The sequence below is a fragment of the Bos indicus x Bos taurus genome, chromosome 8 (assembly GCF_003369695.1).
Source record: "Bos indicus x Bos taurus breed Angus x Brahman F1 hybrid chromosome 8, Bos_hybrid_MaternalHap_v2.0, whole genome shotgun sequence".
NCBI lineage: Eukaryota > Metazoa > Chordata > Mammalia > Artiodactyla > Bovidae > Bos > Bos indicus x Bos taurus.
In genome coordinates, this window is record NC_040083.1 from 50,678,083 (window position 1) to 50,693,941 (window position 15,859).

The 15,859-nt window shown below is 37.9% G+C and overlaps 1 protein-coding gene across 3 annotated transcripts in view; it reads right to left on the reverse strand.

The window, feature by feature from the left end:
- The window catches only part of TRPM6 (transient receptor potential cation channel subfamily M member 6), a 165,224-nt gene that overhangs the window by 72,311 nt on the left and 77,054 nt on the right, over window positions 1–15,859 (reverse strand). For all 3 annotated transcript variants that reach the window (XM_027549478.1, XM_027549477.1, XM_027549476.1), the window contains exons 7-14: window positions 13,662–13,833; window positions 10,720–10,888; window positions 9,551–9,674; window positions 6,657–6,729; window positions 6,438–6,538; window positions 3,269–3,403; window positions 2,134–2,187; window positions 161–301 (exon numbers count right to left, since the gene is read on the reverse strand). In XM_027549478.1, coding sequence (XP_027405279.1) covers window positions 161–301; window positions 2,134–2,187; window positions 3,269–3,403; window positions 6,438–6,538; window positions 6,657–6,729; window positions 9,551–9,674; window positions 10,720–10,888; window positions 13,662–13,833 — 969 coding nt within the window. The remainder of the gene's footprint in view (window positions 1–160; window positions 302–2,133; window positions 2,188–3,268; window positions 3,404–6,437; window positions 6,539–6,656; window positions 6,730–9,550; window positions 9,675–10,719; window positions 10,889–13,661; window positions 13,834–15,859) is intronic.

Below are 15,859 nucleotides of genomic sequence, written 5' to 3' on the forward strand. Positions count from 1 at the left end.
TTAGCACAGTAATTTACACGTAGCAAATATTCAATAACTATCAATAAACAGAATGTCCATTTGGAAAGCTCTTCCCACCTAAACTTCCCAAGCCATTTTTTCTAAAAGTATAACTCCTAGAAATCATCAGTTCTACAAGGGTGCTTTTCAATTATGCTACCTTATGTTTTCTGTAGAGGTTGTTGTAGAGGGCTCTGAAAGTTTTTCTAGTGTAGCTGCTGCGATATGCTCCACCAATAAGGTATTCTATTACCAATCCGATGTCAATCAGCGTTATCTTATAGCCTGAGAGAAGTGTATGCTGTAACAAAAACACATACAAATTATAACTGTCAGTTCTCTTTGTCTCTCTTTTGTCATGTAACTAGAACATAACCAAAGAGGGAGACATATTCTTTAGCCCTAGAACAATGCTTAGACTCACAAAAGAAGTGAGAGCCCCCGAATGTCACTAATAACAAAACAATAACAAAATCAATTGATGAATTAATACAACTAGCTACTGTTACAATCTGCTTGTTCAAATGGGAAAAATTACTTAGCCTTAATATGTTTTTAGTTTCACAGACACAGAATGTCTGCTTATAAAGAGCACATTGACTCTCTTTTCCTCTCTTTCTCATGCATACACACACTTTCAGAATAAAATACACTTAAAGAGAGCATAAAAGATTTTTTTTAACTGGCAATGACAGAACTACTACAACAGAAATACAATCACTAGAGAAGATACTGGAGAATCCAAAATAAACATTAGGTTAAAATCATTAGCCTCTCTTGAAATGGCTATAACATCACACACAAAACAAGAAAATGAAAGGAAGTAGAACAAACAGAAGGAACAGGAAATGGTGAAACAAAATGAAATATCAAAACACGAGGCTGTGCCAAGACAAACGGTATGGTTAGTAGGAGGCCTGAACAGCAGATTTTCAAGTACATGGTATTAGCCTAAATGAAAATTATTTTGATCCCTTAAAACCCACCTTAGTGCCTCTTCTGAACTGCCATGCATACATAGCATACTTTTAAAGGCACACAATGCTGAATAAGATCCTTGAAATGAACAGTCTGTGAATAACATTCCCAAAGCTTTGAATAAGAAATAAGGTTATGTGTATAAATAAATGATTTAATTTCTTTTTCACATTCATAATTTACTTTTGTAAGGAACACAAATTTTAGCTCAAAAAATTTATTTTTTAACACAAAAAATAGCTCTCATTTTTCTGCTAGTTAAAAGCATATCTAACTATTTCATTCCTTTTTCTTCAGTTTAGAAGAAAACTATGATAGAATTCGAGTTTTAGGAAATAATCTAAGGAAAATTATTTTGACCCAGCATAAATCAATGCAAACTAAATTTACATCAGCATGGACACTTTTGCTTACTACTGATTTGCCAACTAAATATCTTCCTCCACAGTCCTTTCACTCTGGTTCTCTCACCAAGTCAACATAATCAGAAAGCCCACACTCTCCCCACCAATATATTAGAGTTTAGAATTAAGGCAAAAAAAGTCTGTTAAAGTCAGAAAGTTTTAGTAACTATCGGGAGGTCAGAGATGATGTTAAGTCTGACTTAACTCAAGGTGAATTGAGAAGAGCATGAGTAAAATATAAGGAAAGATGGGACCAGTGGATTGGTCCTGGTTCCCTAGAACAACACACAGACTCACAAAAGAAGTGAGAGACCCTGAGTTATCAATAATAGCCAAAACAAGAACAAAAACAACAGAAATCACATGCCAGTCCTTCAGTAAAGATAACACAACCAGAAAGTTTCATTTTCAACAGATATTATCATCATTGGCAATACTGTTACACCACGTTAAGCTGAAATTCTGCCTGGAAGTTTCTATGTCTACAATTCATGTTTTAAAAAAGGAAATAATTATTTGCTCATGCCACTAACTTGGTGGGTCAAATCTTTTAAAATACAAAGTAAATTACGGGAAAAACTGTGAGTGTGATTTGGTTAAAACTGTTCAGAGTCACAACTGTTCAGAGTCAAAGAGGACAGGTAATTCACTAGAAAATCCAATACTATTTTTTACAAAGCAAAATCTGGTAACACTTCACCACAAAGCTAAAACAACACAAGAAATTTGTACACCTTCATAATTAGGTTACCTGTTTTACATCTTGGACAAGATGATGTAAGAGCATATTGGTTGGTCCTTGTTTCTGTAATAAAGAACAAAAGGAAGAATTTTAATTACCATGTGTTGGGGAGAAATAAAAAACCTTTATTTCAGAATGTATAAATAATCCAGAATACTGAAAATTTTCTTCAGCATCTTTAGTAATGAAGCTTAAGCCAAATTAATTCTAAGAAAGCTATTTCCCAAGAGAAGATGTAATTAGACTGAAATATTTTTAAGTGCACAATGTATATATCTAGGTAGTAAGGACAGTCTTAATTAACCTTGTGGCAAGAGGCAGAAACAAATTTGTAAAATCTATAACTATCTTTTATTATTTATAAATCACACAACTACAAATTCCATCACACAATTACATTGCATCAACAAATACTGATTGAGCACTGGCTACATTCATTCAAGTTACTGAGGGATTCAACAAAGAATATAAGTACTTTCTTTACAGAATTTTTACAACCCAATATAAGAGTGTGGTACTTACACTAAAAAAATAACCAATATTATGAAGAGTATATTCAAAACAATGGCAAATAATCTGTATTATTATGAAGTGATTTGGGAGTGATCTATGGAGTGATCAAGAAGATCTATAGATCAAAATTCTACGGAGTGATCAAGAAGACAGAGCTTTAAAGAAAGGGTAAGATCAAAGGCAAGGAAGAACATCTCAGGAAGGGTGCTTGACTCGAGCAACTCACGGCTTTACCAGGAGTAAGCCAGTCTAGTTTCAATAAAAGGTTTGCATAGGAAAATTGCAGGAACAAAATTTTTAACAGTGTCCCTAGATTGAAATGCTCTAATTACTCAATACAAGCGATTTGTTCTTATTCCCATCTTTGGCTTTAATTATGGTCTTACTATATCCTATTTCTGAAATTAGTTTATGCTTCTATTCTGTATAATTAATTAAAGTGGGAAATGCAGAAATGGTCCTAGGATTTGCTAAGAATGTTTCTTCTTTGATTGAAAAGTCTGTCTCTATAAGCCATCTTTGTACATAAGCACTGAAGGAAACTTGAACATTCAAGATACAGTTGAAGCTAAGTGTGTCTAATTAATAAGTAATCTTAAGGTACCAACTGATAAATTGTTCCAGTACTCACTGTATTATAGAGCTCTTCCAGTCGGGAGATGGTAAGAAAGCGATGGAGGTTCACTCCATACTCTATTAAGAGCTTCACAAAATCAACTCGATCCATCATCAAGGCATCTAACATCGCTTGTTCTAGAGAGCCAGGCTTCAGAGGGGAGAGATAAATAAGAGATATGGAAACAATTAAGAAAGCAGAAATAAGTAAAGAGTTACATGTATTTGAACTCAAAACTATACAGACAAAAATAATTATAAAATACAATCTTACTAAGGAATGTTCAGGACCTAAGTGAGGAAATAACAAAAAGTGAACCAAAAGCCTAAAAGACCTTTTGAATAAATGTGTTCTTGGATAAAAGACTGACTATGGTAAAGATCTCAGTGTTTCTCGAATTAATGTTTGAAGTTAATAAAATTCTAATAAAAATCCAAGGTCTCTTCTTTTCTTTCTTTCTTCTTCTTCTATTTTTTTTCTTTTTTTTGTAACCTGGTATGTTCCTTTTAAACTATACCTGATTTCTGGGTATAATGGCAAATTAAACACTCATTTACTTTTAATCCCACCTAAAAGTTCACTAAAATTATAGTAAAGGGTTTAAAAAAAAAAAAAAACAAACCCAGAATCCACAAGAACAAAGAGGTCAAAAGTGAAATATTTCAGAAGTTGGAAAGCAGATGGCCCAATGGTAACTGACTTAGCAGTCCCCAGGAAACCAGAAAATGGAAAGAGCGAAGAACCAAACAATCTATACAATAGAATTCTGGCAGCATAAATTGCTAACACTGGGACCTTTTCACTTATCTTCCCCTACTGACTTCCCTAACAATAACAACAAGGCTTTTATACCTTCTAAGCAGGAGACTGGAGGATTTCTTTCTGACAGTGATGAATACAAGAGAAAAATATATGAATATGCTAACCCTGCAAGTCTCCCAACAAATGGCAGCCAGATCACCCTACTGTGAAGCCCAAATCTATAGGCTTGGAACTTCTAATGATCTTCCTTTCATCAACTCTTAAAAAAGAGTACAGGACAAACAGACCAAAAAACATCAACTAGGAAGAATCAGACAATAAAGGAAGAAGAAAACTTCAAAAGAACTATCGTTAATATCCTCTAAAAAACAAAAGAAGATATATACAGGATGCTATTTTTAAAAAGACAACAAATTTACCCCTAGAAATTAGTAACACACTACCAGAAACAAGGTAGCACTAGTTGTAAAGAATCTGCCTGCCAAGGCAGAAGATGCAAGAGACACAGGTTCGATCCCCGGGTGGGGCAGATCCCCTCGAGAATGGCAGCCCACTCCAGGATTCTCGCCTGGAGAATTCCATGGACGGAGGAAACTGTCAAACTACAGTTCATGGAGCCACAAAGCATCAGACTCGACTAAGCAACTAGAGCACACAAGCACCGAAACAAAAAGCTACATACAAGGCAAGAAAAATTAAACTTGAAGGCATATACCAAAGAAAAGATATAGAAGATAAGAGGAATAGGTAAGATTAGAGGAGGAGCCCATAGACCTAACATTTAAATGATACAATTCCTGAAAGAAAGCAGAGAAAACAGGAGAGGAAACTCCCCAGAAGGGAAACCCGTTAAGTGCCAAGTTGAAAGCAAGTGTCCACTGTAATGGATATAAAGTTATAACAACACACATCATTGTGAAATCTCAGGACATTGAAAAGCAGGAAGATTTCTTTTTAATCCCAGAGAAGAAAGAAATGGTCACAAAGGATCAAAAAAACAGATTTTTTACTTCTCAACAGTCACTGCTGGGTGCTAGAAGCTAAGCATTCAAAATTCACTGGAAAAATTAGTCTTCTCTTGAACTAAAATATATCCAAACATATGAGGCCTCAATATTTTTACCTCCCATATTCCCTTTCTCAGAAATGATCAAATAAAGGAGTAAACCAAGAAAGAACAAAACAGGGGATACAGAAAACAGGTGTTCTAACCAAGGAGGGCATCTCCAAGATGATGAAGGATGATAGCTCAGCACCAGGAACAGCAGGCAACCAGTCCAGATGGCACCAGTGAGGGCCACAGACAGAGGTTAAGAGGCCTTAAGATTAATCAGAGGGACTTCTCTGGTGGGCCAATGGCTAAGACTCCTTGCTCCCAATGCCGGGGGCCCAGATTCAATCCCTGGTCAGGGAACGAGATCCCACATGCTGCAACTAAGAATCTGCATGCCTCAACTAAAGTTCCCGCATGCTGCAATGAAGACCCAGTACTGCCAAATAAGTAAATACAATTTTTTAAAGTTAAAAAAAATAATGACTCAGAGAACTCAAACCAGGGCTCTGTAACAATCTAGAGGGGTGGGAAAGGGTGGGAAGTGGGAGGGAAGTTCAAAAGGGAGGGGACATATGTACAAAATTCATATGTATATGAATTAAGCCAATTCATGTTGATGTATAGAAGAAATGAAACCAATATTATAAAGCAATTATCCTTCAATTAAAAATAAACTTTAAAAAACAACCTTGAATAAAATAAATTATTAAAAGGAATCAGAAAACAGTAATATGACTTATTATTTAGAGAGATGGAGATTTATAAATGTCAGAGCAGTCCAAAAATTTTCAGTTTTTGGCTCTTGTGGTTTGCAGGGTAGAGAATTACTGTATTTTTGGTAGCTTTTTAGTACCATTTGACATTTTAAACGATGTGCATGAATTAGTTAAACCCCAAAATAACAGACCTATGGTATGGTCACAGCTATAATTTTTTTAAATGAAATGTTAATAGTGATTAGCATTAGCACTATGAATAATCTTTCTTCTTCCTGCTTTTCTCTGTTTTCACTAATTTCTACTGTGAGTATGTATTACATTTGAAGGCAAAAAAATAAGATAAACTTTAAGTTTTAAATAACAATATAAAAATCTGCCCATTCAAAAAATGAATAAAAAACCCTTTCATTTGCCTTTCCCCCAGCATCTTTTGTCAACTTCAACTAGGCTGCAGATTCATAGAAAAAAAAATGTTTTCAAGAAGGCAAAGTAGACAAAAGAAATGTCTTAGTGATCACATGTACCCAGCATCAGAGATGCTACCCCCCTCCCCGAAGTAACCTATCTTTCCTCCAGTTTTCTCTTTGGTCTCTCCCTAACAAACCAATACACAACACGTTTCTTCAAAATAACTTCATTTTCATTATACCTTCCAGTGTTGTCCATAAATTAGGATATGTTTCTTGGCAATGTCCATTCTGTCCCAAGCCATTGCCAGATTCAATTGTTCTGATGCTGATAAATTCGTGCCTAAGGTAAAAGAAAGGGATTACATATTCTGTTTACAATATCAACATAGAAAGCACCAAGTGCCATGAGTGTGAAAAGAGGGAAGGAAGAACAAGTATAACCTTATTTAGACACTCACCCTTTAGCAGAGCTGTTAGGATTGCTAAATCAAGGTCCTGTGACTCCTCAGAATCAGCATCAAAGATGGTAATCTGTAATAGTTGAAAAACAGAAAGCCATACATTTTGAGAACTAGCAAAGGAATGCTTTCAAAAATTTGCTTTTGCACTAATGAATTAAGTGAAACATTCTTCATTAATGTCAAAAATCATACAGTTTAAAAAATTCTTTTTTTCACTAATAAGAGGGAAAACTTTTAAGTAGGGTAATGCAGAATTGTGCACATGAAGGGGGTGAAAAATAACTGAAAAATTCCAAGTATGTTAGAGGAAACATGCATGAAAGAACATTACTCCATTAATTTACTACTCATATGCTATAATAGAAACTCAGTGTCAATTCCTCATGTAAAGCAAACTATTCCTCATTTTGAAAGGATACAAAGTGACAGCCTTCCAGTCACCTAGCTTTCGAAATAAAGGCTTTTGCTTTTAATGAGAAATGAATACTCAAGGACTTGTCATAAGATAAATGAGGCACTTACCACATACCCAATGAGCAGCTACAATAGATAGCACAGAAAACCTGTACAATGTCAAAGTCTCCAGTGCATCCTGGCAAGTGACTCATGTTTTTAAGACAAATAAGGACATTTTTTATGATTATAATAGGCCTTCTCCTGTTAATGAATGTATCTCAGCCTTTCCAAATGAAAATATATAGTAGAGGGAGCTGTTCAACAAAAAAGAGCCAAGACTGCCAAGGTCCAGTCTGAGATATGCCACTAACTAGTCAGTCTTGGGTAAATATTATAAAGCCACTGCATCTTGGGTTCCTCACCCACAAGAAGAGAGGAACTCACTAACTAATCTCTGAGGTCTCATAAAGACAGAAAAACTATTCTTCTACAATTCACACTAAGAGCCTCTCTGCCTAACAGCCCCTCCAGTCCATGACTAAAATCAACCCTCAACTGTATAGGAGCTCAGGACCTAATTTCACTAATGTGTAAAACCTTAGCTGCCTCCACTTGTTACTTATTGATTATTACACCACTTCCTGGTTACTCTCCTTGATGACAGGAAGAGGCAAGTATGAGGGCGATCCCTTTAACATGTCCTTTTCTTTACCTACTGACATTGTGGGGGATATAAAATGTGGTAGATCATACACAAGATTTCAACCCTGAGCCCCAATTTCAGTTCTACTATTTCATGACTGCACGACTCTGGGCGAAACACTTAAAGTCTCTAGTCTTTAGTTCATTATCTCTGAAACTGAAATAAGCAATCACTGCCATACTGAACTCACTCATGGGGATATTTCATGTAAAAAAAAATTATTGGGAAAAAAAAAACATATATTGAAAGCACACTGCTAACTGTAGACATGGTTACTGTTTTTGTTATTATTCAAATAGTTCAGTTCAGTCGCTCAGTCGTGTCTGACTCTTTGCGACCCCATGAATCGCAGCACGCCAGGCCTCCCTGTCCATCTCCCGAAGTTCACTCAGACTCACGTCCATCGAGTCAGTGATGCCATCCAGCCATCTCATCCTCTGTCGTCCCCTTCTCCTCCTGCCTCCAATCCCTCCCAGCATCAGAGTCTTTTCCAATGAGTCAACTCTTTGCATGAGGTGGCCAAAGTACTGGAGTTTCAGCTTTAGCATCATTCCTTCCAAAGAAATTCCAGGGCTGATCTTCAGAATGGACTGGTTGGATCTCCTTGGAGTCCAAGGGACTCTCAAGAGTCTTGTCCAACACCACGGTTCAAAAGCATCAATTCTTTGGCACTCAGCTTTCTTCACAGTCCAACTCTTACATCCGTACATGACCACTGGAAAAACCACAGCCTTGACTAGATGGACTTTTGTTGGCAAAGTAATGTCTCTGCTTTTCAATATGCTATCTAGGTTGGTCATAAGTTTCCTTCCAAGGAATAAGTGTCTTTTAATTTCATGGCTGCAGTCAGCTAAAATCCCAAAGGGCTTTCACATCTGTTTAGCCTTGCCTAGTCTACACTGAATTTGCTCGACTGGTTTTTTGAGGCCAAGTGCTTTAATGGTACCAAAATCTTGTACAATTTGGTCCACCCTTCAAATTCTGGGAAGATCACTGTGAATCATGACATATTTGCATATTTAATGTAACTGTCAGCTACCTATTATCCAAGTCACTGATAAAAAATTTTGATCAAAATGCCCTAAAAGATTAAAATCTCCTGATCTGTATTATGTTTATAGTCCATAGTTTGTGGCCTCCATCTTCCAGCTGAGAGTATATTCTCACATTTTCACTATCCAGTGCATCCCCAGTGATTCCTGCAGGATATACTGAGGATACTGAGAAATGGTCATCTAAGCCAGCAACCTTGAGTTTATTTAAGGCAGGAAGCTGTTCCTTTACCCTCAGAAAATATTCACATGTAATTTACATTAAATTCAATCACTTTCCTGTAATACTGTTATATTATCTAAGTTCTTTTTCCCAAGTACCATTAGGAATCTGAAGCATGGTTCCAGAGAAGGAGGGAACAAAAAGTCAAGTTAAAAGTCAAGTTCTGTAGCACTATATACAACCAAGTTAGAAATGAAAAAAAATTGTGAAAATAAATGTCACAATTGTTGAACATTCACTAGTGCTCATGCTCAGCAGCTCAATCATATCTGATTCTTTGTGACCCCATGGACCATAGCCCATCAGGCTCCTCCATCCCCGGGATTCTCCAGGCAAGAATACTGGAGTGGGCTGCCATGTACTCTTCCAGGGGATCTTCCTGGCCCAGGGATTGAACCCATGTCTCCTGAGTCTCCTGCACTGCAGGCAGATTCTTTAGCTCTAAGCCATCAGGGAAGCCCCTTTTTGAACATTAGCAATTTTTAAGTTGGTCAAGTCATCAACTCATTATACTCACAGAATCCCTGTGCACCATACACTCCATCAGAATTTGGAAAAGGTGCTTGGACTGCTTAAGACTAAAGTTGAAGGTGTTCTGCATCATGCAGATGATCTCCTCCTTCACCTGAGGACGCAGGGTCCTGGGAGAGAGAGAAATAGCCATGACTTGACACAATCGAGAGAGGGAACAAGCTAAAAACATCAGCATAAGTACAACATCACTGTGTCTGTCCACGTGATGGAGGTATCTATGGACAGTTGTGTCAAGAGACAAATGAATGGGAGGAAGCAAAGCGGAGCACTGGCATGAGGAGAAGGCTGAACATTAAAACAAGGATGGACTCATATGCCATTCTCCTAGGAAGAAAGCACTTGGGGCAGGTTTTTGAGCTGACAGATTTCCAAGGGGCTGTGAATCTCCAGAAATTATGGGCATGGTATCCTTAAAGAATCTGACACTCCAAATCGTGTAAGAATCACTTGTCTAGGGTAACTTTAGGAAAGAGAGAGGTTTAACTGAAGAGGAAGAGGATAGAGGGTGGAAGTGGGGCTGAAAGGGGAGAGAAACTGTAAGGGAAAAGTCATCAGAGAACAGTTATAGCTTAAAGTGAATGAATGTTTTTTAAGCAAATGAGTGGAGTCAACATTTCAGTTCCTGGGCCCTGTATTTACTCATGCGGCAGAAATACCATGCTTTTGAAATTGGAAGAATCATGCTGGATTTAGGGATGGCTTAGAGAAAAACTCCCATCTTGAAAAGAAGAAAGAACTAAAACCTCAGCTAAGTACAACATATGCTACAAAAATATCAGGATATTGATTTCTCTAATTTCTGCTATATTTACTGACAGCAGTTGAATTCAAAAGTGACTACCACAGTGGTCTTCTCCTTCACTCCCCCTGGAAACGCTTTTTCCCTAAGCTCAGACAAGGTTCAAAGTCCTTTGTAGATGCAAGCCATTCTACAGCTAAAGAAATAGCAACTTGCATCACTGGAGGGCATTTTGGTGTTGCTTTAATAAATACAAAAATCACTGAAAAATGAATTCCAGTCTCAACCCATCCTCCAAGATATCCAGAGAATTCCGGTCCCTGTCCTCTAAGGACATCCATCCCACATGAGAGCAGTGCTTAGGAAGAAGAAAGAGTCAGCATAGTTTTAGAAATGAAGGCTCAACAGCTCACCCTTCATCTGCTAAGTGTTTGTGGGTGAAGGCCAGGAGGTCAGCAGCCCTGCCTGTGCCTTCGCACACCACCACCGGGTCTTTGTCTTTCACAGTCTCCCACACGGAGAGGATGACGTTGGGACCACCTTCCACCACCAGCCCCACCACGGGCACGCCTTGTCCAGAGCCTATTTCAGATGACAAACAGTATCAAATTGTTACAAAGGGACGCTATCAGCAATGCCAATTGCCAGACACAAGCCTTTCAATTCCCGTGTATATTCCTTACTTGAACTAACCGTTCTCTTCTTTGACTCAGGTTTACTTAGTTCAAGGCCAAGTCAGAAGCTTGGACTTTAAATAAAAGTAGCCACAAATATGGTTAGAGTATCTTCTCCCAGTTAAAAAGGTATCTAAAGGCTTTCAGTAATTAAAAAATAATAATAAGTAGTAGTCTTTAAGAAATTAACTTTTTATTGTGGAAATTTTCAAACATACGTCAAAGAAAACAGAATGATATAATGGATCCCAATGTATCCATCACTCACCTCAAAAAAATAATCAAGCTGTTGACAATTCAATCAACTTTTAATAGTGGTTATTTCTGCGTACGAGACAGCAAAAGAGACACTGATGTATAGAACAGTCTTATGGACTCTGTGGGAGAGGGAGAGGGTGGGAAGATTTGGGAGAATGGCAATGAAACATGTAAAATATCATGTAGGAAACGAGTTGCCAGTCCAGGTTCGATGCACGATGCTGGATGCTTGAGGCTGGTGCACTGGGACGGCCCAGAGGGATGGTATGGGGAGGGAGGAGGGAGGAGGGTTCGGGATGGGGAACACACGTATACCTGTGGCGGATTCATTTTGATATTTGGCAAAACTAATACAATTATGTAAAGTTTAAAAATAAAATAAAATTAGAAAACAACAACAACAAAAAAAACTTTTAATAGTGGTTATTTCTAAGAACAGAATGGGATGGGTAAACCTCAAAGACTTTCATATTTCAATGTATTCCATTTTTCACTAGTTGACTTTCTTGTCAGACTACATATTGCTTTATTAAAGTAAGGAAGACAAAAAAAGGAAAGACTGTGGAGTCATTCTTTTTAAAGATATTAAGCAAACAAAAGTTACAGATTGATATGTCCAGTATGATCCCATTTAAAACCCTATTTAAAATTTTAAAACTATATATATAGGTATATATTTTATATATACATATACACATACCTATATGTGCAACATGTTTTTATATTTACATAAATAACCAGAAAACTCTGGAATGATATACATCAAATTATTAATAGTGTAGGGAGGGGAAGATTTGGGGAAATGTTGACTGTTTATAGGCTTCTTGTTTGATTTAACTTTTACATCACACGTGTATTGATATATTTAATATTTAAATCAATTTTTTTCCCCCAAAAGAAGGAAAACTGGCGGCAACACCATGCCCACACCTGAGCAACAGAGGACTTCACTCTGGGTTCCAGGTTCTACCGCGCCCTCCTCTGGCCAAGCCCTTCCCCTCCCAGTGAGGAGTCTACAGGGTCAAGGTTCAAGGGAAGCCTATGCTCCCTGTCGTACATTGGACTGTACTAGACCCCAAAATTCTTGATTCCAGGGGCTGCTTGAGCCTCTGCCCCAGGGATGTACTTGTCAAAGCAAGAGGATTTGGGGGGAGTAGGGCTTGGACATATAGATTGGAGTGTCTAGGTGATAATGTCTATGTCAGGCCCAGACATTATGAGATTGAACCAAAGCAAGGAAGAGAAGCGGAGAGTGACTGTAAACCGGGGACCAAGGTCCTGGTTCTGCTTCACCTCCATGATTTGGCTTTGTACTCCCCAGAATCCAGGACTCTGACCTCAAACCTGGCCTTCCAGCTATATATGCAGAGGTAAAAGGATTAAACATTATTTTATTATGTTTTTAATCTTGTTATTTGTGTTTGTTAGCTTGATTCAAAACTTTTAAATATTTAAACAAACAGTATGTGGGCTTCCATGTGCACCTTGTCCTGACTCCACAAATGATCGGAGTGGGCCTCTTAGTCCATTGTTTTAATATTTTGCTTCCTTTCCTTTTCTACATAACTCCACCTCCTTATTACTTTCTCCTTGTCACTAAAAATCAGACCTAAGATGTACCAATTGATAGACATAATCTTCTTGTAACATCATCTTATAAAAACTAAATTCAAATTCTAGGTTTTTATTTGGAGAAGAAAGGGATAGCCTTCCATATCAGAAGGGATATGTTCTGAAATCATACAGATGAAAAAGTTAACAATGGTTATTTTTCATAGTAAGATTACAGAGGGCTATCCCTTCCTTTTCTTTATCTGAATATGAGAGTATATAACACTTTTATCAACAGAAAAAGAAATCAGTAAGGGTATTTTGTAGGAGAGAGGAAAATAATTCAATTTCAGTTAGGGATATCTTTCTTGAAGCAATAACTAATCTCCATAAAAATAAATATGTTTATTATTGTTTTCTACAGAAAGAATCTTACTGATGCAACTAATTAAATTTGTTATAAAAGGAAAACAACTGTGAAGTTCTTGCTTATAAATCTCATGAGAGAGCTTCCTCTACTCCTGGCTCTCAGTTTAGACACATTATAGCTCCAGATGAAAACCTCCTAGAATAGGCATCCCGGGAAAGGGCACTCTTCTCCAAGACTTGGATGATGAAGACATGCAGAGTCACCCAATCCTATGCTTTCCATCCTCAGAGGCCTACAGCACAGCAACTGACATTGGCATATTTCATATGGATGAACCCAAGGATTTCTACAGCAACGTTATGAGTCAGGCTTTTTTTTTTTTTGGATAAACGTCCGCTCTCAATATCAAGGGTTTACCAAGGATTACAAGAAGCCCATCTGGACCTCTCCGCAGCAGTGCCCCTAGACAGGACCTGTCGGCTGAGGTCCCGTGGGTACTCACAACTATGTATCTTCTGCAGAGAGAGGTACTTTTCCAGGTTCCTCCTGAGCTTCATCTCATTGCCATACTTGCCCACAGTGCCATCATCAGACAGGATAAAGTGGGAGTGCATGCAGTTGAGTGTTGTGAGCTTGCTGAGGGGGTTTCCCAGAGTCTGGTACAGGCACACTACCTGCAAGACAGCGAGAACAAGGGTCAGAGGTCCTTCCTGGGCTGACTGCTCCAAAGGCCTGTTTGTGCACTACAGAGTTCCGGTCCATGCCAAAAAGCACTACTAGCTACTAAGAGCTATCTGCCGTGAAGACTCAATCTGAGTGCCTTTACTTTTTATTTTTCTATGGATGGATATGTAGTCCCATAGTGCACAACTAGTCTGCAGCTTGTGCTACATTAGACTCGTGACACAAGTTCAACGACACTCGCACACACAGCAACATGAGAACACTTACCATATGCTTGGAGTCACAGCACTGTTACATTGCTAAAAATGCTTCCAAATATTTATTTTCAATTTCTCTACTTACTTTGTCTCAGATCATTGAAAAATCAGTTCAAGGATCTGCACTGGTACACACAGCACATCAGTATTCAGAAGCTATGCCTTTAAATAGATCTATTTCAGAATAATATTTGGACACTGATTTATGTTTCTAGTATCCCAAATGAAGTGAAGAGTAAATGGAGATGTATTCACATTCAATATACATTACCCAGATCCATGGAATTCACCAGGCAAGAATATTAGAGGGTGTTGCCATTCCCTTCTCCAGGAGATCTTCCCAACCCAGGGATAGAACCTGGGTCTCCTGCATTGCAGGTAGATTCTTTACCATCTGAGCTACTAGTGAAGCCCCTTATTAATATTTACTGATTCTTCCATAAACTACTCCAATTCTTATTTGTTTCTAGGGAGGAAAGCACAGTATAGCCATTTGGTATCCGTGGGGGGTTAGTTCCAGAACTACTCATGGATACTACAGTCCACGGATGCTTGGATCCTTCATATAAAATGGCATAATACAGTCGACTTTCATATCCCCTGGATCCATGGTCGGTTGAACCCTGGGGATCCAGTGTTGGTTGACTCTTCAGATGCAGAATCCACAAACAGGGAGGGGCAACTGTGTTTAGAGTCTAAGAGTCCAAGTTTAAGGCTAGACTCTTCTGCTTTCTAATTTTAAATCTGGGTAATACCTGCTTCCTTTCTCAGGTTCATTTCCTCATGTGTAAGTGATATTAACGATTCCTATAGCAGAGGGTTGCTATGAGGTATTAAAGAAATAATGGATGTAAAAAGTACCATAAATGTTAAAACATTAGTCTTTAAAAGTTACCTTTACAATTCCTAAGCATGACACTGAGGCTATAAGCCAAAAAGAAAATGATTGATAGATTTAACACATTTTTTATATATGGAAAGATTTCATAAATAATACAAATTAAAATCTGGGAAATGCAGCATATATAGCAAACAAAAATGCTAAAATGAATTATAAAAGGTCTTTCAACATTTTTAACTATGCTTAAAAGTGTCCAGAAACCACATGAAAAGATGTCGAACCTCACTAGTAATCAGAGAAAGGTACTTAAGAACAATTAGGTATTAATTTATACCTATCAGAAAAGCAATGTTTTCTAAAAAGCCAGAATATCTTCTGGAGCCAGGAATGGTACAGAACAATGGGCATCCTCATACCCTGTTGTTAGGAATGGAAACTGTTATCATCTTTCTGGAAGGCAATGAGTCACTTTTTTTTCAAGATATAGTTGTTTTGTTTCGTTTTTTTAGTTTTTACTGGAGTACAGTAGCTTTACAATGTTGTACTAGTTTCTGCTATAGAGTAAGTGAATCAGCTATATACACGTTCCCTCTTCTTCCGCTTCCCTTCCCTTTTAGGTCGCTACAGAGCAATGAGTAGAGTTCCCTGTGCTATTCAGTAGTTTCTCACTAGTTATCTGTTTTATATATAGTGCACGCTGTGTCGCGAAGTCTGACTCTTTGCGACACTATGGGCTGTAGCCTGCCAGGCTCCTCTGTTCATAGGGATTCTCCAGGCAAGAATACTGGAGTGGGTTACCATTTCCTCCCCCAGGGGATTTTCCCAACCCAAGGATTGAACCCCTATCTCTTATGTCTCCTGCATTGATTGGCAGGAGGTTCTCTATCTCTAGTGCCACCTGGGAAGCCACGGATGAGA